Source organism: Fringilla coelebs (genome assembly GCF_963513975.1).
Source record: "Fringilla coelebs genome assembly, chromosome: Z".
In the NCBI taxonomy this organism is placed as follows: Eukaryota; Metazoa; Chordata; class Aves; order Passeriformes; family Fringillidae; genus Fringilla; species Fringilla coelebs.
Window position 1 is genome coordinate 7,904,490 of NC_140031.1, and position 23,232 is coordinate 7,927,721.

Genomic DNA, 23,232 nt, shown 5'->3' on the forward strand with positions numbered 1-23,232 from the left:
GCAGCATGCAAGTCCACCTTCCAGAGAGAAGTATTTTGGACACTTGATCAGCCAATATTCAGACTGCTGTGAATGGCAGGGCAGCACAGAGAAGTTAATTTCCAGTGCTAGGATCTCTGCAGCCTTCCCACAATCAACTCAACTCAGAGTGTGCCCCACAGATGCTTGTTGACCACTGCGAGATGTTTGCTGTCATTGCCCATCAATATTCCTCAAGGTTCATTGATTTATTAAACAGACACAGATGATGTTGAGACTTCAAAAATGCCTGTGGTGGCAAAACATGTAGTATTAGAAACACAGGTGAATGGACCAGCTTAATGATGAGTTTATAGATAGCATGGGGGGAGAACTACAACACACTACAACAGCTTAACTTTCAAAGAAAGACAAAATAACTAGAGCAAGTTATGTAACAAATTTTTTTTCATCATGGGAAGAGTAATTTTAAATATTTGTACAGGCAAATGTAAAACAGGTCTATTCAGCTTAGTAAACATTTTTTAGTCTGCTTTTGAACTCAGAAAGAGAGCAGTGCTTTCTAGAGTTAAAACTTTTACAGTATATTTTACTGTGTTTAACAACAGCTGTTGAATAGTGCTTCTTGAATTAGGACATGGTAAATGCATTTTGGCTTGTCTTCTGAGCATACCCAGCCCAGATGTTTTGATTTTTCTTGTTCAGTTAGTGTTTTGCTCATAAGAAATTGCATGGAGTTACACTGTGGAGCCACTTGGGCACTGGTTTATTAAATGAGCAATTTAGTAACCTAATGAATTTTTCCCCCCAATCTTTTCACTGTAGTTATTGGTTGTTGGGCTTTTTTGTTCTGTTTCATAGCTAAAATATTCTGCTTTTTTTCAGGCTCACATTAAATTTCCTATTGACTATCCATATTCACCACCTACCTTCAGATTCCTGACCAAAATGTGGCACCCCAACATTTATGAGGTAAGGTGTTTTTAAAAAAAAATTTTCTGGGGTATGTGAGAGAGCTTTCTGCTTCCTTAAACTCAGCACGTGTATGGGTTACTTTCAGACGGTAGTCAAGACTGTGGACTATCAGCAATTGGATCACAATAGAACTGCACAGCAGGTCCAGGAGAGGAATGATTCTATATAGAGGCAGTTGGTTCAATATCACCCGGTTCCATAGAGCTGTATTTGAAGGCTGAAGGCCTCTTTTGGTTCAAAACTTGATCTTTAGTGGAGGTCAGCCAAATCCTAGCTGAACTTTTGGTTATCCTAGAAGAATGTCAACCTGCTAAGAAGCACTGCGTCTATAGTTTTGGGATTTCAAAATGTTCCTCTTGGTGCAGGTCTCTCACCTTATCACAGGTTTTCTTATGAGAGGTTTTGCAGACTTCCTTTGAACCCACCTGAAAACTGGAATGTCATTCTCTTCCATCTCATGAACATATAAAGCCTGAAGTTTATGTCTTGGGCTTGGAAAGCCCTTTCTGATTCTTGCTGCCGAATGCCCAGCTTGGAATGGGTGTGCTTCAAATATCATGGTGAGGACTGCACTGATGGCTTAGTAATAAGCGGCTAGAAACCTTGCCAAACTTCAGTGCAGAACAGAATACTAACCCACTTTAATTATTAACTGATCCAGGGGATTGCCCTAAGTCCAGGGACATCCTCACATCAGTTATCTGACACTTTTCTGATGTGGATTTTGTACTTGGCACAGGATCTTTCCTGTAGCCAAGGATGATGTTTCTCTTTAAGGCTCTATTTCAGTTACAGGGAATTTTGATCTATAAATAAAGACAACTTCAAAATCTTCAGATAATTGCAGTTGGGTATTGATTCTGAATCTGGAAATCCTCATGCAGGAGGTGAGTGGCAAATAGCTACCAAAATGAAATGTACAAAAACAAGCCTTGGAAAGGACCGCTCCCAGACCTGGTGAGAAAGATGAAAAATTGACTAGAAACAACTGAAGGCAGCAGGAGGAACTAACCCAAAACTTGATGTGTGTATTTTGGGTTTGCTCTTCAAAGACATAAGCTCTCAGCTTTGTGCTTTGTGTTTATAGGAGTATTTCTTGTAGCTGAGGGAATCTGAAGCAGCTTGCAGGCTGTTTTGGAAACATTTAAGCAATGAAGATGAGGCACTGGGGTAGCTTCAGATGAAACTGAGACTATCTCAGCAAAGTCTTTGGTGTTTGAGGGTTTTCAGGAGGAGGGAGACAAAAAGCCCATCTTAGTGCAAGGAAGATGAAAGAAAGTAGCAGTTCACAGAATCTGCTGGTTGGACCAGATGGAGAGGCTGGGGCTGACATTCCAGTTCTGAGCAATGAGACTTGAGCAATCTGTGTTTTTCCCATCTCTGGTTTACTTGGGTCACCTAATTGAACTTTGGTAAAACTTCATTCACTTGCTCTTTATTTTTATGACATAACAGTTCTCAGTCCTGATACAAATGGAGGCTATACCTCAATGGCAGATAAATACCCCATTCTCCTTGTTTATGTCTTTCAAAAATGCATGTAGGGAAAGGCTTGGCCCCTGACTGTCCTGGTCCCTAGAATTTTGTGCTGACCTCATCAGGCCCCATTAAACCTTTACCCCTCCAGATGATTAATGAAGTGCAGTTCCCAAACATGTAACACTGATTGTGGCAAGACAAAAACTTCTCACATCATTGCTTCCCTCTATCTTCATTTTGCCAAATATTTACTTGTCCACATGCTGCTGACCTGATTGCTTCAAGAACTTTTCCCAAGTGCTGAGATACTTCCTCTGGCCACTAGCATTGCAATCTTCCAGGAAAAGATTAAAGAAAAAACTAATGGAAGTTATTAGTGATAGCAGAGTAGACTGCGCATAATCTAATGTTAATAAAGTTAACTTCAGCTTGGACTGTTACTAAAAAATATCAAGATTTCACAAGCCCATTGGGGTTCTAAAAGGAAAACTGCCTTCTTAAAGCAAGCTGTTCCAGTAATGTAAGTATGTGCTTTGGAATTCAGCAGCTCCAGGTGCTGCCTTGCTGTGTTCTTGACTAAAACCTGCTTCAAAGTGACAAGGGCCTGCTAGATTAGCATACCTGGCATGAATAGTGCACTGCTGAAATCTAGATACAGATCACAACCCCCCAGGTGAGCCGCTGCTATCTGTAGCTGTGATCACTGGCCTGGGCTCAAAGGCACAGATGCTGTTGCTGTGAGCTCTGTGCTCTGAGCAGTGTTGGAAGGATGTGAGACCAGGTGTGTGGGAAGCTTCCAGCCTGGAGTCCTGAACAGAGCTGATCCTATCATCAGTCTGTGCCCTGGACTGGGGTGACAAGGGAGAGTATGAGTGCTGCCGCACAGCTGGCTGCAAAGCCCATGGGGCCTGGAGAGGCCAATATCTGCTGGCCAGCCTCAGGCCTCATCTGCACCTTCATCCCATCCTGCAGCAAGGCACTGGTACCATGTGAGTCCCTGGAGTCTGCCTCAGTGGAGGATATTAGCTGGGGTGGATACTGCTCCAGCCCTCCTACAAAGCAATTGTGTCTGAGTGCGGTTGCTGATGGAGAATTGTGTTGACAGCTTTCCTAAACAGGCATTAAGGAGCTTTAAATCTATATTCAGGCCATAACACTGGTGAGTAGAATGCATATTGAAGATTATGTGGTTGTATGGTTTCCATATGCTGCCAGAATATTCTTCCCTTTGCATGCTGGAAGGGACTTTCAGTGAAACCTTCAGAGAGCATCTCCTGCTTTTTCATCTGGTATTTTGAACAGCTGTGTTCTAGGGGAGCTGTGTAAGCCTGCCCCGCACCATCTGTTCAAGGTCCTTATGTCCTGGGAGACATAATGTTTTCATACCTGAGCTAGTAGATTGTGATTAAACCCCTCAATTCAAAAATTTCCTGTAGCTAGCTCAAGCTACCAGTGGGAATACAAATTTTCTTTAACCCTACTTGGGGTCTCCTGTGATTAAACCGTATGTCACTGTGACAGTAGTACTCGCTATCTGGAGACCTATCTAGTTTTATGTTACATTGTTACTATTTTTGCTTACTGCAGTACATTCTTTAAACCTCTTGATTTTATATTGGGATTTTTTGCCGGTTTGCTGGCTAGTTGTTGTGTATAAAGTAAATCCAGGAAGAATTCAGAACAATTTCCAGGCGTTGTTTTTTTGCTAGCACTTGGATGTTCGTATCAGCAAGGTTAAACTGAGCAGAAGACAGTCTGAGTGGTGGATTTGAGTCATCAGGCCTCAGCCTCCAGCCAAGCTATTCTTTTTTCTGTCTTGCAGAATGGAGATGTATGTATTTCAATCCTTCACCCACCTGTAGATGACCCACAAAGTGGAGAGCTACCATCAGAGAGGTGGAACCCTACCCAAAACGTCAGGTAACTATGAATATGTGCAGTGGTGACCTCAAGGGCCTGCCATTTCTACAAGACCTAAGGACTATGGTGGGAGAGGTTTGGGAGGGAATTTAAGGTTTTGTGGGGCTTAGGGCTTGAATCAAGTGGGAGCCAGACATACCAGTCTGTCTGAACATACTGGGCTAACAGTGCAGAGCCTTCTGTCCTATTCACAGGGTTTCATACTCCAAAGGCAAATTATCTCAAATATTGAAGCCTATCTCAGTCACTGTTATCTTCTTCAAAGTACCACCAGTGGAAAAGTGTGTGTAAGGGGTTCCAAACCAAACTGTGCAAACCAAACTGCTCTATTACTCCACTTCCCTACGGGACACAGGAAAGAAAAATAACATGGAAAACAACTTCTGTGTTTTAGATAAGGCAGTTTACTAAAGTAATAGTAAAAGCTTGGTCACATAAGCAAAAGGGAAAAAAAATTAATCTCTACTTACCATTGATGAGCAATGTTCAGCCACTTCCTGGGAAGCAGGGCTTCAATGTGTGTAGCAGTTGCTCCAGAAGACAAACGCTGTGATATAACAAATGTCCCCCATTTCTCCTCTCTCACTTATCTTTCGTGTCTGAGCTGATGTTATATGGTATGGAATATCTCTTTGGTTAAGTTGGACCAGCTGGCCTGGTTGTGTCCCATCTTAGATCTTGCCATCTCTCAGCCCCCTTATGGAGGAGTGGGGAATGTTAGAGACAGCATTGGTGCTGTGCCAGCCCTGCTCAGCAGTAGCCGAAATAATTGCATGTTATCATACCTTTCTAACTATGAATGGAAAGCACTGAGGGCTGCTAAGAGAAAACAAGCTACAGCTCAGCAAACTCAATACAATCTCCACTCTTTATTTCATACCATTTGTGTCCTGTTTAGATCCTATATAATATATTTATCTTCCAACTGTTTCACTGTATTTCTTTCTCGTTACTGGAATTCCTTCTTATCCACACATACAACCCAAACTGTGTCCTTGAACCATCTCTTTACCAAATATACATTTTCATTAACCTTTAACAGATGGATATTATTCTCCCGTTTCATGGCTTTTTCCACCCCTCCAGATCCCTGACTTTTGCTCTACCCCATCAGGATGGGTGGTCAGGAGAGGAGAAGCAGCACACATGATCATTGGTCACCAGCTTGGCTCACATCATCATCTCACTCTCCTTACTCCTCACAAAATTCCTTCTTTGTCAGGTCATGTTGTTCCTGTTCCTTTACTTCCTGCAGCATAAAACTCACACAGTTTGTTTTTCCCCCAAGGTTAAATCTCCTTGAGGTACACACTGGGTCTCCCCATCCTTCCACGTTACCTTCCAAGTACACCCAGGTCTTTGGGTAAAGACAATCCTACCAATGTATTTGCCTTTTCCCATTCCCATTCCCATTCCCAGGCGAATCCACACTGACTTCCCCAGCCACTTTCCTGTGCATAGTGCAAGGACCTTATCTCCTCCCCCAGTGTCTGTGGGCTTAGTTTGGGCAGGATCAGTGCAGTTAGCAGATCTCCTAGCATTGACCAGCCAAGTGGCTTCTGCAAAATTTGCATCCCAGTGCTTCCATGTCCCGTTACCTAAAACTTTTAACAGTCTTCAGCATTTCTCAGTCTTTCCAGAGGCTTGTGGGTGGTAAGGGATGTGATATATTCTCTCAATGTTTCTTTGCTTTAGAGTTTATGAGATGATTTTGAAAATTACTCCCATTGCCTGATTCAGTTCTCTCTGGAGTACCATGTCACCACAAAATGTATCTCTCAAGACCTGAGATTGTGTTCCAAGCAGTGGCATGGTTTACTGGGTACGTTTCCAGCTAGTTGTTGCCTCTGTCATAGTGAGTATGTAACTCTTGCCTCAGCATATTTGTGGCCCAGTGTAATCTATTTGCCAGGCCTCACCACACTGGAAACCCAGCCACTGCCCTCTATTCCAGGATATTTCACTTGTGTGGCTCGCTTGATGGCAGCACATCTTTCACATTTGTGGATAACTTGTGTGATGGCCTCTGTGGTCAGGTCCACCCCTCAGTCATGAGCCCATCTGTGTGTTGCACCCCTTCCTAGGTATCCTGAAGTTGCTGGGGCTAGAAATAGCTCACCCTTTTGCTCCCAGCCTTAGGGTACCTGAGCTATTTCGATCTTCACAGCCGTACCTTGTTCATTGTTCTGATGTTCTTCTGCAGCAAAGTACCAGGAGGCATCACCCACCAAATACCATCACAGACAAAACAGGCTAGAATTAGAGTTATTAATTAAATTTGTTACCAACAAAATCAAAGCGGGATGATGAGAAGTAAAGACCTTAAAAACACCTTCCCCCCCACCTCTCCCTCCTTCCCAGCTCCACCCCCTACCACAGCAGTGTATGGGGGTAGTGGAATGGGGGTTATAGTCAGTTCATCACACATTGTTTCTCCTGCTGCTAAGGATGAGGAGTGTTCCCCTGCTGCTGTGGGATCCCTCCCATAGCGTCCAGTTCTGCATTAACTCTGCCAGCATGAGTCCACCCCATGGGCAGTAGTCTTCCCCAAACTGCTGCAGCGTAGGTCACACTTCCACAGTATGGAGTCCTTTCAGGACAAGCTGCTCCAGTGAGGGCTGCTCTCTCCATGGGTTTCCCACAGGATCACAGCCTCCTTTGGGCATCCCCCTGCTCCAGCCTGGGCTCCCCCAGGGGCAGCGGATAGATCTCTGCTCCCCTGTGTCCTCCCTGTGCTGCAGGGGCACAGCTGCCTCACCATTGTCTTGACCACAAGCTGCAGGGGAATCTCTGTTCCAATACCTGGAGCAGCTCCTGCCCCTCCTTCTGCACTGCCCTGGCTGTCTGCAGGGTTGTTCCTCTCACATGTTCTCACTCCACTCTTCTCTGGACACAATTAAAACTTTTTTTTATTAAATATGTTATCACAGAGACATTACTGCCCTTTCCAGTTGGCCCAGCCTTGACCAGTGGCACATCTGTCCTTGGAGCTGCCAGGCTCTGACAGACATAGAGGACCTTTCTGGCAGCTTCTCACTGAAGCCACCCTTATTGCACCCCGGCTACCAAAACTTGGCCCTGCAAACCCAATACAGGATGTTTTGAGTATTCTGACCAGTTGTTTGTTTTCTGCCTGTTGTTTGCCTTCCATTGTTTGTCTGTCTCCTGTCCTCCTGAGTGGTGTCGGGAACAGCTGTTGGTTTTCTTCCTGACAAAAATACAAAGGTTCACTAAGTACCAGAGACATTAAAGGCCTAACCTGTCCATGTTTTTGAAACAGCAGGTGCATTTCATTCTCATTACAAGACACTCAAATAAAGAATCAACTAGGTGACAAACCTTAACTCAAAGTGAGGAAACAGCTTTGGGCATTAATTACATATATCACACATACATTTTGAGTATTTCATTATATTAAACCCTAGAGACTGACACAGAACTTTGCATGGTGCTTGTTCTCTAATTTCTGCTGTCCCTCACCACAGTTGCAGTTTTTGGTGCTAATGCTCTTGAATCCTCTTGAGCTTAAGGGTGACAGGTCAAAACATTCCTCAGCAAATGAATGTATCAGCAAATGAAAATAAAACTGGTCCTTCACTTCTAGTCTGCTACTACCATCACCAGTTGGGCAGAGTGCCAACAGAAGCACATCTGGCTTGGGAAAGGAGGCAGAGGGGCCAAAGATGTGGGAGGGAGCTGCTCCTCTGCTGCTGAATTCTGTAAATCCTGCTAAGTGTTGACTATTTCCCCACAGAGGAGTGGGGTTGAAGTATCTGAAGGGGAAAATTCATTCTTCAACTGTAAGAGTTCACCTGTGCTTCTGAGGGTGTCAAGCAGGCTCATTAATTTTTTAAACACAATCAGTATGGACTTTCCCATCACTGGACCTAGGTGATGCAGGCATAAGTAAACACAGCAAAACGCAGCAAGATGTGGAGGAATGCAGCTCTGATGTGTTTGGCAGAGAATACTGCTTCTTGTGTCCCATGGAGCTGAATGAGTGGTAGAAGACTTGGGTTTGAGGCTCTCTGATCATTTTAATTGTCCTTCTCCCCATCTCCCCAGTCTCCCCTGCCCTTGAACTGCACAGGCCAGGACTCTGCACAGTATTCAAGGTACTGGTACAGCTGTATCTCCTACAGATAGGTGATGTACTGTCTGCCTATTGCTTTGTTTCTTGAGGATTACCATTTGTCTTGGCTTTTTTTTTCTGCCTGAGATCTGGTCAGATTCCATGAACAGCTTGATGCAGTAACATGACTGTCAGTGCAGCCTAGGCTAAAACTTTTGACTTTATACCAGAAGGCAAAAATGCACTTGGACCAATCTATACCCACCTCTTGAGGTGGCTCTGAGAGGCTAAAATGTGGATAGCAGCTGGAATTAAAAAAAAAAAAAAAAAAAAAAAATCCTTTTTCAACAAGGAGTATAATAGGATGTGCTGGTTGGGAGCACCAGCTAATCTACATCATGTCTCTTTTGGGAAGAAACTGATCTGTGTCTGAGCCTTCTTACATTGATACAGTAGAAAAAACAAGAATGGGTCTGCTTCCTTGAACCTCTGCTGGCTGCTCTACTATGCTACAGCAGCCTTGTCTGAAGGGGAGACAGATCCCTACAATATCCCAGAGACTCACCCATACCCAGCCCATGCAGTTTGCATCTGGTGCTGAAGTTTTCAGTCCCACATGGTTTAACTTTTTACTGGTGTTAGTCCTGTCAGATCCCCTGTGCTTGGATGCCTTTCTGTTACTGTACGTTGTTCAAGGTAACCAGGTTTGAGTTGGAGGACTATCCAGCTTTTAAAAGATATCAGCAGTGATGGAGCTGGTCTAATGTGCTGGATGGGAAGGAATAGCTGAGAGAGCTTCACTTCTAATACAGCTGTCTTGGTGTATTTAAGTAGCAGTAACTTTGATGTCTGGACACCACAGTGAAAATTGGCTTTTCCTCACTGTTGATGGAAATGTGGTAGAGTATATGCTAAATTCAGATATTAATTCCTGTCCTTGGCCTTCCCTAGACTTTGTTTGCTCTGCAGAAAGCTGCTGCATGATGCTGGAGCTGACATGCTGGCCTGTTTGCAGAGAATCAAAGGCTCCTAAATGAATTCTTGAGATGAAGTAGAAAATGATCTCTTATGCCCATCATTCCAATCCAATGAGACAGTTTCTTCCAGAGCTGCTGTTCTCTTTTCGTACAGAATTATATAATTTAGAAAATGAATTGTATAAGACTCTCTTGATAGCTATGCTGAACAGTCTGTTCAGATACAAGTGTTTATTTTCAAAACCTTTCAAGATACTCAGTATCCAAATGACCAAGCATTTCCTGGAATTGTACCCAGATATATGATCTGGTAGATGTGCTCTGAACATGTCCCTGAATCAGTGCAAACATGACTGCATCTCCCAGTCTCCTTTAATCAAGGTCAGTAAAGTGGCTCTTGAGTAATGCTGTGTTTCAAGAGCTATTCCCTGTCCCTTGTTTGTCCCTTCTACTTGAAAGGGAAGCTGTTGCTGGCAGGACCACTGGAATGGGTGATGCTGTCATGGTAGCAGCTAGAGCTGGTGGCTGGGTATGGGTGTTTGTGCTGGTTGAGGCACAGCGTGAGCAGCAAAGGCTACAACTCTCAAGTGCAGGGTTCTAGGAACTGCAGGAGAAAGCTCTGGGCCAAGAGGATGGTGTTTGCAGCTGGTGAATGCCAGCAGAGCAGGGCCCTCGGCTGGAAATCCTGGAAGACTGTGTCTGCCTGCCTGCCAGCCAGCCAGGGGTTACATGACTGGCTCATGTTGGCTCTGCTGAGTACCAGCAGTTGAATCCCACTGGGCCCTGGCACCTTGCCTGAGCGTTGAAAAACATCCACACTGTCTTCCCCTTGCTGTTCTTGGGAGCTGCTGCTGCAGCCTGGGTGGGGCACGAGCTGAGGAGAGAGTCATCCTGCCCCAGCCTCAGCTTCCCAACCACCTGGCAGGACAGGGGAAAAGTAGTGCAGCCTTTTCTTCTGGCCTTGGGTCATAGTGGTCCTTCTCCCCGTGCAGGGCAGGCAAACAGCCTGGCCTGGCTTCCTGCTGGAGGCTGCAAGCCACCAGGAACAGCTCACAGAGCAGATTTCCAGCCTCACCCCACCTGTGGATAGTGCAGACAAGCTGAAATCTTGTCTGATTGAAGCTTCCTGTGCTGCTCTGTCCCAAGCACAGACATGATGGTCTGTAGTCAGGTGAGGTTTGTGTATCACCTTCCCTACACCAATGTCCAGGCCTGAGGTTCATGAATACTTGTTCTCACTTAATAACACTGTCCTCAGCTTAAGACTTGACTTCAAACAAGTTTATGATGCAACACCTAAAGAAATTGTGGATATCCAGAATCCATGAATGCATTAGCTCTGACTCTGCTGTTGTGGTTACCTCTTTCAGGACTATCTTACTGAGTGTAATCTCTTTGCTTAATGAGCCCAACACATTCTCCCCAGCCAATGTGGATGCATCAGTCATGTTCAGGAAATGGAGGGACAGTAAAGGAAAAGACAAGGAGTACGCCGAAATCATAAGGTAAGCTTTGCCAGTTGTGATGCTGGGCTACCAGCATTCTGCTTTGAATCCTATCATACAGGCTGCTTCCAGAATTTGCTGAAACGAGCTTCTTGCAGCAGATTGTAATTTGGAAATTAATTTCAGTATCTTATTCAAAGTCCCTGCATCAGGTCCCTCCAGAATTTTCAGCACACAGAAGCAGCACACACTTCTGGGGCAGGAGGACTGGGCTGATTTGTCTTTAAATTGTTCTTTTTTCAGACTAATCTGTCATGATGCTCTGCAAAACCTATTGGCTACTAGTAAATCCCAGTTTAAGTCCCTGCTTGTCTTTAAGCCCCACATTGCTTGGATGTGATGCAAACTGACTGCATCCTACTAATTTCTGGGCTTAATGCATGCATGATCATAATCTTGTCCCTCCAATTCAATGGAGCATCAGCAGGATTTGTCAAGGGCTTGCAGAGCTGGGTTGGATTAGCTGAAACCACTGCTTAGTCCTGCCCTTGGAGAAGTCCATGGTTCATCAGGAGCTGCAGGGGGATGATGTGAGTGTGGGCCAGGGCTGCTGTGGTGGGATAGCCCAGCCTGGAGCAGGACTGCTGGCAGGAGGCCACATCTGCATTGTCTCTGCCAGCTGGGCTGGTAGGATGTGGCCCTGGGTGGGGCCAGCAGGGCTCTGCCTGTGCGGAGAATCCTCCAGCTCCCTCAGCTCCAGCCCAGCTGGGTGCACTCCACACAGGGAATGGCAGACTGACGGGCCCTGGGTGGGTGAGAGGACAGGCTGCCATCTGCTCCTCCCTGCTGGGATGCAGCAGCCAGGCCTGGCTCAGGGTCATGGAAAGCACTTGGCTTCCGTGAGCCCCAGGCTGTGTCCTGGGGTGCTGCCCTGCGCCCCAGCTGCTCTGACCCTCCAATGGGAGCTGAGAGCTGCCAAAGGCTTGTGGGAATTGTAGTTTGGAGCATGCTGTGAGAGAGTAGTCAGCGGCAGAGTCAATAAACCACCCTAGGAAATCCCTGACCATCCCTACAGTAGCGAATGGAATTTGCTCTGGCCTCTGGCAGGTCTCCAGTGCAGAGCCTGTGGAATAACTGCTTTCATGTGTTGCTGAGAGCATGTGTGCTGCAAACCCCCTTGGCATGCTCCCAGGCCTGAGGCTGCAGGAACCAAATCTGTTTTCAAATCTGTTTTTGTGGTGTGTCCTGCAAACCTCAGCTCCTTTCTCCAGCTTCCAGGAGGGCGGGGCAGGGCCTGGAGAGGCGGGTGGGGAGCTGAGCCGCTGGCACATGGCCCTGCTCACATTCCTGCTGTGTCCTTCCCCCGGCAGGAAACAGGTTTTGGCTACCAAAGCTGAGGCAGAGAAGGATGGCGTGAAGGTCCCCACTACACTAGCAGAGTACTGCATCAAAACTAAAGTGCCTTCCAATGACAACAGTTCAGATTTGCTTTACGACGACTTGTACGATGACGACATTGATGATGAAGACGAGGAGGAGGAGGATGCCGACTGTTACGATGATGATGATTCTGGCAACGAGGAGTCGTGACCTGCTCCCTCTATGCCCCTGTACTGCCCTGCCGACTCAGGCCAGAAGGGAGCAGCGGTAACCTAGCAGCAGTCCAGCAAAAAAGTGGGGGGGGGGGTGTCAAAAAAAAAAAAAAAAAAAAAAACAAAACAAAAAAAAACCCAACACAAAACTTTGTCTCCTGCTGTCTCCTGTTGTATGGATCTGTTCGCTCCTTTTTTATGGACCTCTTAGAGACCCTCCACAGAATGTCTGAATTCTTGCATTCTTAACCCTTTCATCACTGTATTACAATTTCTTTTTAAAAAAGAAACTCCCCTTTTCACTTCTCTATGAAATGCTCACAGCAAAACAGGTTTGCTCGTGTTTAGATTCTTGAATTAAATACAGTCTTGCATTGAGATGTTTAATGTATTTAAAGCTGGAACAAACCCATTGGAAGCCGGGTTTTTGGAAGCTCAATGTGCTGCATTTACTGGGAAGAAAAAAAAAATCCCCACGAAGCAAATTGCCAAGGTTTAGCTGCTCCATTTACAATAATAGCGTGTGTACATTCGTTTAGCCTTGTGGTGGTGGCTTTTCCTTTATAAGGTGTGGGGCGGAGAGTGTAAAGCTACTGTGTGTTGAGCTTGATGGGATGTCACTGAAAGGTACAGTATTCCTTTTCAGCCTGCTAAGTTAGGAAATAGCTGGCTCCTGGAGCCCCAGAGGGCACAATCAGCTTTGTCTCTGGAAAAGGCTTGTGATATGAACCTAAAATAAACACTTAACACTTCACATCTGTACAACTGAGCCCTGGGTTGCTATTTCTTTTTTAAATTTTTTTTCCCTTTTTTTTTTTTCTCCCAGACTAGGATAAGGTTGAAAAAGTTCAGTTTAGCCATTCTGCTGAGATCTGCTGCCAGCAGCCCCTCTCTGGAGGGAGGAGAGCAGATGTACATCCTGCTGCCCAGAGGGCCACCATTCGTGCTGGACTTGTTTTTGGCAGTGGGACAGAGCAGCAGCCTCCTGCCCTGTGCTGGCTGGCAGCCCTTGCTCCCTGCAGCCCCAGCCCTGTGCATCTGGAGCTGCCTTCTGTCACTGGTGTCATCACCTGTGGGCAGGTGCAGCTCTGTGCAGCTAAGTAAAAACACCTGACATGCACTTGCTCAGACATAGGTTTGTTTACACAGAAAAGGTAATTAATTGTATGGGAGATAAAAAGGTTTATGAGTTCAAAAAGACAATCCAAGTGATACAGTGTGAGATCCTAGCTCCCTGATGATGTCTGGAATTCTGCCCATATTGTATAGGCATTGACTTCCATTCTAATTCTCTACCTAAACATGGAAGCTGAAGTTATTGGGGTTTCAGCTACACACAGAAGAGCTCCTTAAAGAGGGAAATTCTGTTTGTTTGTTCTCCTCCAGCACTTGCATTTTTATGGAGGCACATTCTTTACTGTGGTTTTTCAGCAGAGTGGTAAGAGATAGCAAAGACTAGATTTTTCTTTTTTTTTTTTAAGACAAGTACTTTGCATGCGTTTCCCAGAGGAATTCAGAGAAGAGCCCGCGGCGCCGGTGGAGTTCGGAGCTGGCTTTGGCGCCCGCGGCGTGTCCGGGCTGTCTGTGCTGCGGGCAGAGGTGGCAGTGCCGGGCTCTCTCTCCCCTGCTCGGCTCCCTGGGGCACAGCGGTGCGCAGCCCCACGGCAGAACAGGCCAGCGGCAGGTTTTTGGTGACCCGAGCTCAGCCTCCCGCATGTTTTTGGGAGCCCTTGGCAGAGCTTAGGGCGCTCCGTCGTGGGCCGGGGGATCCTGCATGTTCCTGTCTCAGAACCCTCTTCCTCGGGCCCTCGGCTCTCCCCCCGTTCAGCGTGCTCGCGTTTGGCTGTGGTGCGGTGCCCCGAGTTCCCCTCTCGCATGATCCCCTGGATCTGCAGCCGGGCCTGGCAGCCCCGGGAGCAGTTCGGAGGTGCTGGCCCTGCTTGGGCGGGACCCTTGGTCCCCACAGGTACAGAGGCATCACCCTGACCAGAGCCTGCGCCTCCCCTCCGTGTGTCTCAGGGTTTTCCGTGGTACGTCCCCAGCTGCGGTCCCTCGCGGGTGCCTCGGTGGGAACAGCCTTTGCTCTGGATCCGCTCCGTGGCTGCGCCCCGGGGCAAGACTGAGCAAAAGCTCCGAGTGCGCTGCCCGGACGGAGAGGAGAGGAAGGCCTCGGGGCTCCGCATGAAGTGAGCTAGGCAGATCTGTTCCCGAAGTGTCACTTGGCTGGGGTTTGCAGGGACAATCCCTGTCCCGGAGGTGTATCCCTCTGCCCGATTCCTTGTGCCCGGCGTTCCCTCGGCCGCCCGCCCTCCTGCTTGCATGTTACCTGGGAAGGCAGCCGCATCCTCCTGAGGTGTCAGCCTTCTTCCAGCAAGGACTCACCCAGCCCCCGGTGCTTTTTGGAGCCTGCAGCGGGGCTCCCCTGAGTTTAGTGACAGTGTGAGGCACCCCCAGCTTCACACCAGCCCTGTGAGGGCAGCGCCAGGGTTGAAAATGGGCCCCTGATGCTCCTGGCTGCAGGACTGGACTTGGGGCCATGCCAGGGCAGGGGCACCGACCTCCAACTTTCAGGCGGCTGTGGGGGGTGAAGGAGCAGAGTGTGGCAACACTGGCTTTGCTGATGACTTGGTTGGAAATGAGGATACTGCATCTTTCAGGATTTCCCTTGTACTTTTGACCGTCTTCACTGTATACTCTCCAGTGACTTGTATTTCCAAGCTTGGTGTTGTAAGATGCATTATTATGACTATTCTGTTACCCTTTTTTAATGACAAAAAAGCAACCTCTTTTGAGAGCTCCGACATTAACCAGACTAATTTCTCTTCCCCACTGTCCTGTGCAGTGTCATTGCTTGTTGACTTGCTGGTTTCCTTTTTTTGAAATACAACTGAAGTATGAGGGGATTTTTTTGAAACTATTTAAGAGATTGCAGAAAAATGTTTACCTGCTCTGTGTATTCTGGGTTTTTCTTAACCCCTTTTCTCCTGTTTCAGTCAATATTAGCGTTTACATTTGCAGCTACATGTCCCTTCAAATGCAGTTTTCAACCATTCTGAAACCAGCAGGGTACACTAGATTTCTTAGTAGTTTTCTTAGCTGAACTCCCAGGTCTTTTCCTTTTTTTCTTCAGTATAATTTACCAGAAAGAATTAACTGATGCATTTTTGTGTTGTCTTCTTCTTCAGTAGTTATATTTTGTCTTTTCTGCACATCTGTCTACTAATAAAAATGTGAAATGAAAATATCTCCGTGCTGTTACTTTCATGTTTGAGCTGGTGGCATCGCATGGGTTCCTCAAAGCTTTGAATAACAGCTGTTCATTGTTCCTCTGGTATCAATGGACATATTTATACACCAATATCTCTAAGTTTATTTCAAAATAATGCTGCAGTTTGACAGCTGCTTGCACCTAAGACTAAAGAACAAACTAATATAGACGACTTTGGCAAAAGGCCAGACTTTTGCTCTTATATTTAGTCTTCCTAAGAAGGAAGGGGGAGACCAGTGAGAAGGTGATCCATGGATTCATGTGAGTGGAGTAGGGATGCAGGACTCGGGCCAGTGCCCTGGCAGGGCAGGAGCACGGTGCTCCTGAAAGGGTTGGGCAGGGTGGAGGAGGAGTTTGACCGCTGGGTCCAGGAGCAGCTTTGGCAGAGAAATTGAGGTCACGGCTGCCAGCCCTCCCGGGTGCCAGCCCTCCCGGTCCCGTGCTGTTCCCTGCAGGCTCGGGAGCGGAGCAGGGTGTTTGCAGTGCCCTGGCTGCTGCACTCGAGCTAAAATTAGTGGGACAAGTGTTAGGGAGTTGCACCGGCTGCCCTTGGTATCGATGGCAGCACAGCAACTGCTGAGTCAAATGTAGCTGGAGCCCAAGTGCTTCTGCTGCACAGCTGAGCTGGAGGACGGGTGGTGGCATTTTGGAGCTGCCTTCCCAAAGCAGTCTCTGATCTACTACGGAAATGGACCGGAGGGATGGTGCTGTCTGAGATCTGGGCTGCTTGTATCTCCTGCCTTACCCCACAGCACTGGGCAGCCCAGAGCTGCCAGCTGCTGCTTCCTCCAGCAGCAGTGTGGGACCAAAGGCAGGGCAAGGGCTCCAGCCTACCCTGCCCTGGGTAAGTCTGGGGGGCAGCAAAGGGGGATTGTCCTCTTCTTTCCTTGGTGCCCAAGTGCAGCTGGGCAACCTTGCCTCTGCCATCAGTAGAGCAGGGCTCAGAGAGCGAAATTGCTGCAGGCAAGTCCTGCCGAAGTATCAGTGTAGGGGAAGGGAGAAACATTTTGTTGAGTCTCACAGGGGAGAGGAGCGTGCCTGTAGCTGTGTGAGCAGAACCCTAGAGCAGCTGGGAAGGTGTGAGACCTGAGGCTCAGGGGCTGCTGGGGGCTGGCACCATCTCTCCCCCGTTGCCTTTCCCCAGCTCCAGCTGCTTCTGGACTGTGACATGCACGCAAGAACTGAGCTACACCTGCGGGGCAGCACTGGATGTCTGTAAACAAGACCTCAAGAGTGAAGGCAGCTCTGGGGCAGTCTGTTTTGAATCGGGTAAATGAGGTGCTGCTGCTGTGAGGGCTCAGCTGCTGGTGCAGTCTTGTACAAACTGATGGGCCCTAGCCTGAAGAAACATTTTAGCCCTCCTTGACATTCAGGCCCCAAAGCTGTTGGCAGTGGGACAGCAGCTGAAAAGGGCTTGGAGCAGCTGTTGGAGTTCAACCAGTGTCAAAACCTAAGCCAGGGCAGAGGAATGCCATTGTTGTTCTGCTGCTCAGAGGCTGAGGGAGGCCTAGGTGACAATTGGGTCTCACAGGACCCAAGAGCTGGTAACAGAGAAAGAAAAACGGTTCTCAGGGTAGAAACAGACTTCTTTTTTCCTGTGGATATTAAAAGAATAAAAGCCCCTTGCCTGTTGTGTGCTTCACATTTACCCACTTCCTCTACTGCACAGGGACAGGGTGATCAGAAGGGTAAGTCACGGGCAGGAGCCTTTCCTCAGGAGCTCTCACACTGCCGCCCTTCCTCCCAGTGGAGCCCCTGGACATCATGAGCAAAGTGAGAGGGCAGAGCTGCAGCTGTGCTCTGTCCTTACCAATCTCCCAGCTACTCACAGGGATTCAGAGCACCACCCCAGGAGACACCAAAGGCAGAACCGGCTGTTCATGGCAGCAGTAAGGGTGTGGCCCCATATCCCATCCCTGCTGTGGGTGCCTGAGAGCTCTCAGCACACAGGTGAACTCACTGTTGTCAGACACATCTGCTGCTCTTACCCTCCCAGCATGGCTGCTGTTGTAGGAGCAGGTAGAAAGGGACAGGCTGTAAAACTTAAACTGCTCCTGGAGCCTTTGAAAATGCAGACAAAAAGCAGTGGTATGATCAGATATTTATTAGGTGGAGGAAGGGCCATAAAGAAATGAAACTCCTAGAACATTCACCGCACTGGTGCAGGACAAGCAGGACCAGGAGCTGCCGCCAAGGTCTTTGTTGTAAAAAAAGTGAGGAGGTACAGATGAAGTTTCCATCTGGTAGCTCTGGCTTTCCTGGGAAGGTGGCTCAGGGCAAAAAGACGTACAAGACACAGCTTATACTTTTATTTAAGAAACCGCTACATAGTTTTTGCCTCTAATGATGCAAAGGAGATTCCAGGACACACTGAGCCATCCAAAGTCTCTTGCTAGAGAAAATCACCAACAAAAACCCCCTGCACAAACAAAAAACAGAACCCGTCCTTTTTATTATTATTATTAAAAAATTGAAAAATTAGAAGTTGAGACTGCAGCTCAAGGCCACAGTGATAAAACTGCCCACAAGAGTTTGTCTTCCACAGCAAGAGGGCGGGAGGGAGGGAGGAAATGAAAGAAAGGGGAAGGCCCGCAGAACTTTTTTTTTCTTTCTTTTATTTTCCCCCTCTAGAATAACAGGTATATTGGGGGTTGGGGGGTACAACCAAACCAGGACACATCTTGATTTAGGTTTTCAGAAGGGCAGGTCTCCTTATTTTTCTGAATTTAGAACTGCATTAAATAAATGGGCTCCAGCTCCAAAAAAAGGGCGCAGTTTGTCTTTGTCTGACAGAGTTACAAAACCCATAGAACTTAAAAATACAAAACAAAGAACGATGCCCTGATGCAGATGGAAAATGAATAATTAGTTTCCCTACAAAGAAAATAAAATGGGCTGCAAGATGCAGAAAACCACATTTAGGCTCTATTACATTTACAAATACATACATAAATATATTACATATAACAGCAACTCAAAGAGGAAGCAGGCGAGTCACACAGAGGATGGCTGGCTGGCTGCAGTTCTCCCCGCACAGACATTTGGCTGAGCGGTTACTTTTCCTAATAATTCCAAGAAAGGGCTTCAGCTTTTATTTTCTTTTTTTCTCTTTTCTTTTGTTTTATCTTTTTTTTTTTTCTTCCTCCTCTCCTTTCATTCTCTCCCCCCTCCCCAGTTTCGGGTTTAGTTTGTCCAGTATGGAGAAGTGCCATAGGCAGTTTTGGTAGCCTGAGACTTTTGCTGCATGGTGCTGGGTTGGTTGCGTTGGCCAGATCCACCCTAGAAAAGGGAAACAAAGGAGACAGGAGCATCAGCTGCCACAGCACCAGCATTCCCAGGAAGACAAGTGCACCCCAGCATCGCCAGGGACTGCCCTGACACCCAGCAGAGCAGCAATGCTCCCCCCTGAACAGATCTGTTTCTGCCCCGCACCATCCCTAAATCCCACAGTCCAGGCCAAGCAACCATGGGCACGCCAAGCAGGAGTGTGGGGATGCACCATCCCACTGCCTCCCAAGCCCAAGAGGCTCAAGCACAAGGGAAGTGAGAAGCAGGGCCAGGCACAGCAAAGGAGCTTTCCCAAGGTGAGCCAGACAAGGGTATGAGCACATCTGGAGCATAAAATCCTGTCCTATTACTGGACTGTAAAGTAAACGCATGTGCAGGTGAAACTGAATCAGAGCTGACATGCAACCTGCAGGGGATGTTTGATTTTTCCCCAGAATCACAGCACAAGTGCTCACACCCTGCCCTTCTGCTCCCCTGAGCGGGGACAGCAGCACCTGCCTCGGCTTCACACCCCACAAACCATCCCTCGCCAGCCCACAGCAGGATGGGCTCTTCACACAGTCACAGCCTAGCTGAGGCTGGCAGCAATCTCTTGAGGTATCTTGTCCAACCCCTTTGCTCAAGCAGGATCACCTAAGCCAGCTGCCCAGCATCATTCCCAGACAACTTCAAGGATGGAGACTCCACCAACTTCCTGGGCAGTGCTTGGTCACCATCCCAGCAAAAACATTTTCTCTGATGTACACAGGGAACCTCTCGTGTTCCAGTTTGTGTCCCCTGTTCCTGTCACTGGAAAGAACCTGGCTCCATCCTCTTTACATCTTCCCTTTCTGCACATTGATGAGATCCCCTCTCAGTGCTCTCCAGGCTGAACTGTCCCAGCTCCCCCAGCCTTTCCTCACAGGGGACAGGATCCAGCCCTTCCATCAGTCCTTCCCTGGACCCTCTGTCTGTCCCACAGCGGGGAGCCAAGCCCCGGACGCGATGCTGCAGCTGCGACCTCGCCAGGGCTGGGCAGAGGGCAGGGAGCAGCTCCCCTCACCTGCTGGCAGTGCTGAGCCTGGTGCAGCTCAGCATCCACTGTCCTTTCTGCTGGAAGGGCACATTGCTGGATCATGGTCACTTTGTGCTCACCAGGCCCCCAGGGCCGTTTCTGCTGAGCTGCTTTCCAGCAGGTGGTTCCTGGCTTATATTGGTGCACAGGGCTGCTTTCTCCCCAAGGACAGAAGTGGCATTTCCCCTTGCTGAACTTCAGCTTCCCTCCCCAAGCTGATCAACAGCCACTGCTGCCAAGGCCCTTTCCCAGTGAGCAAAGCAAACAGCAGATGGAAACACCCCAAGACCCTGCTGGGAAGCAGAGTAATGTGCTCTAGGGGATGCTGGACAGGCAGAAGAGGCTGACTCACCTGCCCATCCTGCTGAAGGTGGTGATGCAGCATCTGGGAATGAGGCTGCTGATGTGCAGGGAGGATATGGAGAAATGGGGCTGGAGCATAACCCGGGGCAGCACCAGGGTTGAGGGGCCCAGTGGATCCAAGAGCAGAAGGCAGGCTGAAGGGAGGCGGAGTGCCAGCATGGAATCCCTGCTTGTCAAACGTCTGCACAGGGGGCAATGGGCACAGTGTCAGAGACTGCTGTGAGTAGACCCAGCCAGACCAGAACAAGAGCAGCCCAAACACACATCAGCCAAACCTTTCACCTACCCCTGAGGAAGCCAAGTCACACTGAATAACTGCAAGCACACCAGAGGATGAGTTTCAGCTCCTTTTTCACCCGTATTTCTGCTCTAATGGCTCTTGAAATTTTTATTTTCACAGACATTGTGGGGTTTTTTTCCCTGACCTCTTTCCATTCAGAGGGACATGGGATCGTAGCAGCTGCCTAATCAGTCCTTCCCCCAGTGAGTGGGCTCAGCCTAGAATTACTCCTATCCAGGGCAGCCCAACGAAAACACAGGAAGTTGCAGTAATATTTTCCTCCTGCTGGCCAAAGCTTGACCTCTAAGCATGGAGCTGACAGCTGGCTTCCTACCTGTAAGGATGGATGGCAGCCAGACACCTATTTCCCCCGCTGAGGGTGCAGGGAGGAGCAAACAGGAGCTGGACATAAGCCCACTGCACAATGGCCACAGGAGAGCTTGTGACAGGGACCCTTGGGTACTAGAGGCGGGCACTACTGTCTGTCCCTCTGATGGAAAGCAAACAGCCTCTCAACTCACCTGCTTTGGGGGCTATTTGGACTAAAAATGCTAACACCCATAACTTCATTTGCACCCAGGACACTGCTGGCATGGTGTAGCGTGGGCAGTGTGCAGCACAGGGAGCACTGAGCCTCTGCCAGCAGCTGCTGTCAGGAGCTGACACCGCAGAAACAGTGGGACAGAGGATGAGACTTCACTCCAGCAGCAAACAGAGCCAGCGTTAGAGATGCCGTGGCCTGCTGACCCTGAGACTGGCCAGCCTGGGAGTAGGAGTCATCAGCCTTGGGCCCCGAGGGAGGAGGGTCCAACACTCCTCACCTGAGTCTTGTTATAGACTGAGCCACTGATATCAGGCACACCCGTGTTACTTGAGGTCACAGAAACACCTGGAAAACAGAAACACCACCAGAGGTGAGAATGTAACGCCACCAGCCAAGCTGTGCTCCCGGCACCTCTGGCAGCCTCAGGGGATGCACTGCCCTGCTGGCTCTCCATGATGTCAGACTCACAGCACCCCACACAAGAACAGAAGAAAGGGCTCAGCTTCTTGTTCCCTCTGCAAAAGCCCACTGGGATAAATCACCCAGGTCCACATCCAGCCATTAGCACTCTGATTCCAATGCACTTCACCAGGCAGCAGTTGGCTGCACTGACCACTCACTGAAGCCCACAAAAAGCCAGCATTCCCCTAGGATCAGAGGTGCATTTGGCTCTGTTGCAGCATTCAAGAGCTTTCCAGTAGTGCCCCGAGTGATAAGACCCAGCATCTCCTGCACATCTGAGCCGCTGTCCTTTCACATCCTACAGAAGAGTGAAGTCTGCAGTGCTCCTCTGCCCTGACAGAATCAGCATCACTGCCTCAGAGACACTTATTCACAGTTTTACAGATGGTGGCTCTGATAATTCCACTTGAGTCAGAATAAAGCCAGTGGTTGCTTTGTCCAGTGAATCTGGGCTCAAGGGTACTGCTCTAAGGTTTTGTAACCCTCCTTGGACACTGCTGGACTGCTTGGACGCTTCCTGGATTGCTTCACTGAAAAGAGTGTTACCACCTGGTGTTTCAAATGCACAGCAAATGCCTGGTACTTGCTTGAGAATGAGGATGAACCATATAGTGCTAAGCAGCCCAGCATATGCTTCTCAGATCTAACCAGCATGTGCCAAATAAAGCTTTTGTATGAGCTGGATAAATTCTTCAGCTTTTATGGTCACAAAGGAAACATCTCCAAGCACGACACAATGTTACAAGTGTGTACAGGCAGCAGCTAGACAGCCCAGGGAAGTGTGAAGTGCCCTACTCCTCTCTAACACGTAGGTGTCTTAGGTGCCTACCAAGAAACTTAAAATCTAGCTATGATTTGGCAGAGGATCATTTCAGCAACAGCACTGAACTGCTCAAGTTTCCAAATCACAGCAGTGTTGAAGGATATTCTTCAGCAAAGAACGCTCTGCCTTAGGAAGCAGCTTACCATTTCTCTCATGTGTAATTGGACCAAGCTGTGCAACAGCCACATAAATCTTTATGCCAAGTTGAGCCATGAGGTGCAGAAGGAACAACTGGGCCATTAGAAAAGCATTTTGTGTACGGGAGATGAAGGAACAGCTTGGATGTTTAGAGCAGGCTGCTGTGTTGCCTGCACAGCACTGAGAGTTCGCCCTACTAAACCCCCCTCCAGAGGAACCTCCAGTCTCAAAGTGTTACCTTTCCCAGGTCCAGTGCCAGCAGATTTGTTTTGTGCTTGAGATGACCCACTGTAGCCTCCTTTGCTGTAATCTCCAGCTGCCGTTCCCTGCGTTAAGTCGTCGTACCCTGCGGGTGCACAACAAGGCGTCAGGGTGCGCGAGCGGCGCCGCGCGCGCAGGGCAGGCGCCCAGCCCTTACCTGCACCGTAGCCGTGCTGGCTGTAGCCACTCGCCTGCTGAAAGGGAGTCGACGCCGTGTTCAGGTTGACTCCGTGCTGTTTAGCAGATGCTGGAGGTACCTGGACAAAGGATGGGAACAGGAAGTGGAACACAAGCTGGAACACAAGCTCCCTC

General features: G+C 48.3%; 2 protein-coding genes across 2 annotated transcripts in view; one reads left to right on the forward strand and one right to left on the reverse strand.

The window, feature by feature from the left end:
* UBE2R2 (ubiquitin conjugating enzyme E2 R2) overlaps positions 1-15,643 on the forward strand; it is a 55,077-nt gene extending 39,434 nt beyond the window's left edge. Inside the window, exons 2-5 of the mRNA XM_084225847.1 lie at positions 865-951; positions 4,256-4,353; positions 10,773-10,907; positions 12,218-15,643. Of these exons, the coding sequence (XP_084081973.1) occupies positions 865-951; positions 4,256-4,353; positions 10,773-10,907; positions 12,218-12,437 (540 nt within the window). The 3' untranslated portion in view covers positions 12,438-15,643. The remainder of the gene's footprint in view (positions 1-864; positions 952-4,255; positions 4,354-10,772; positions 10,908-12,217) is intronic.
* A 2,210-nt stretch (positions 15,644-17,853) lies between these two features.
* UBAP2 (ubiquitin associated protein 2) overlaps positions 17,854-23,232 on the reverse strand; it is a 170,752-nt gene continuing 165,373 nt past the window's right edge. The window contains 7 exon segments of the mRNA XM_084225407.1: positions 17,854-18,963; positions 18,965-18,986; positions 20,402-20,496; positions 20,498-20,593; positions 21,514-21,581; positions 22,898-23,005; positions 23,078-23,177. Of these exon segments, the coding sequence (XP_084081533.1) occupies positions 18,829-18,963; positions 18,965-18,986; positions 20,402-20,496; positions 20,498-20,593; positions 21,514-21,581; positions 22,898-23,005; positions 23,078-23,177 (624 nt within the window). The 3' untranslated portion in view covers positions 17,854-18,828.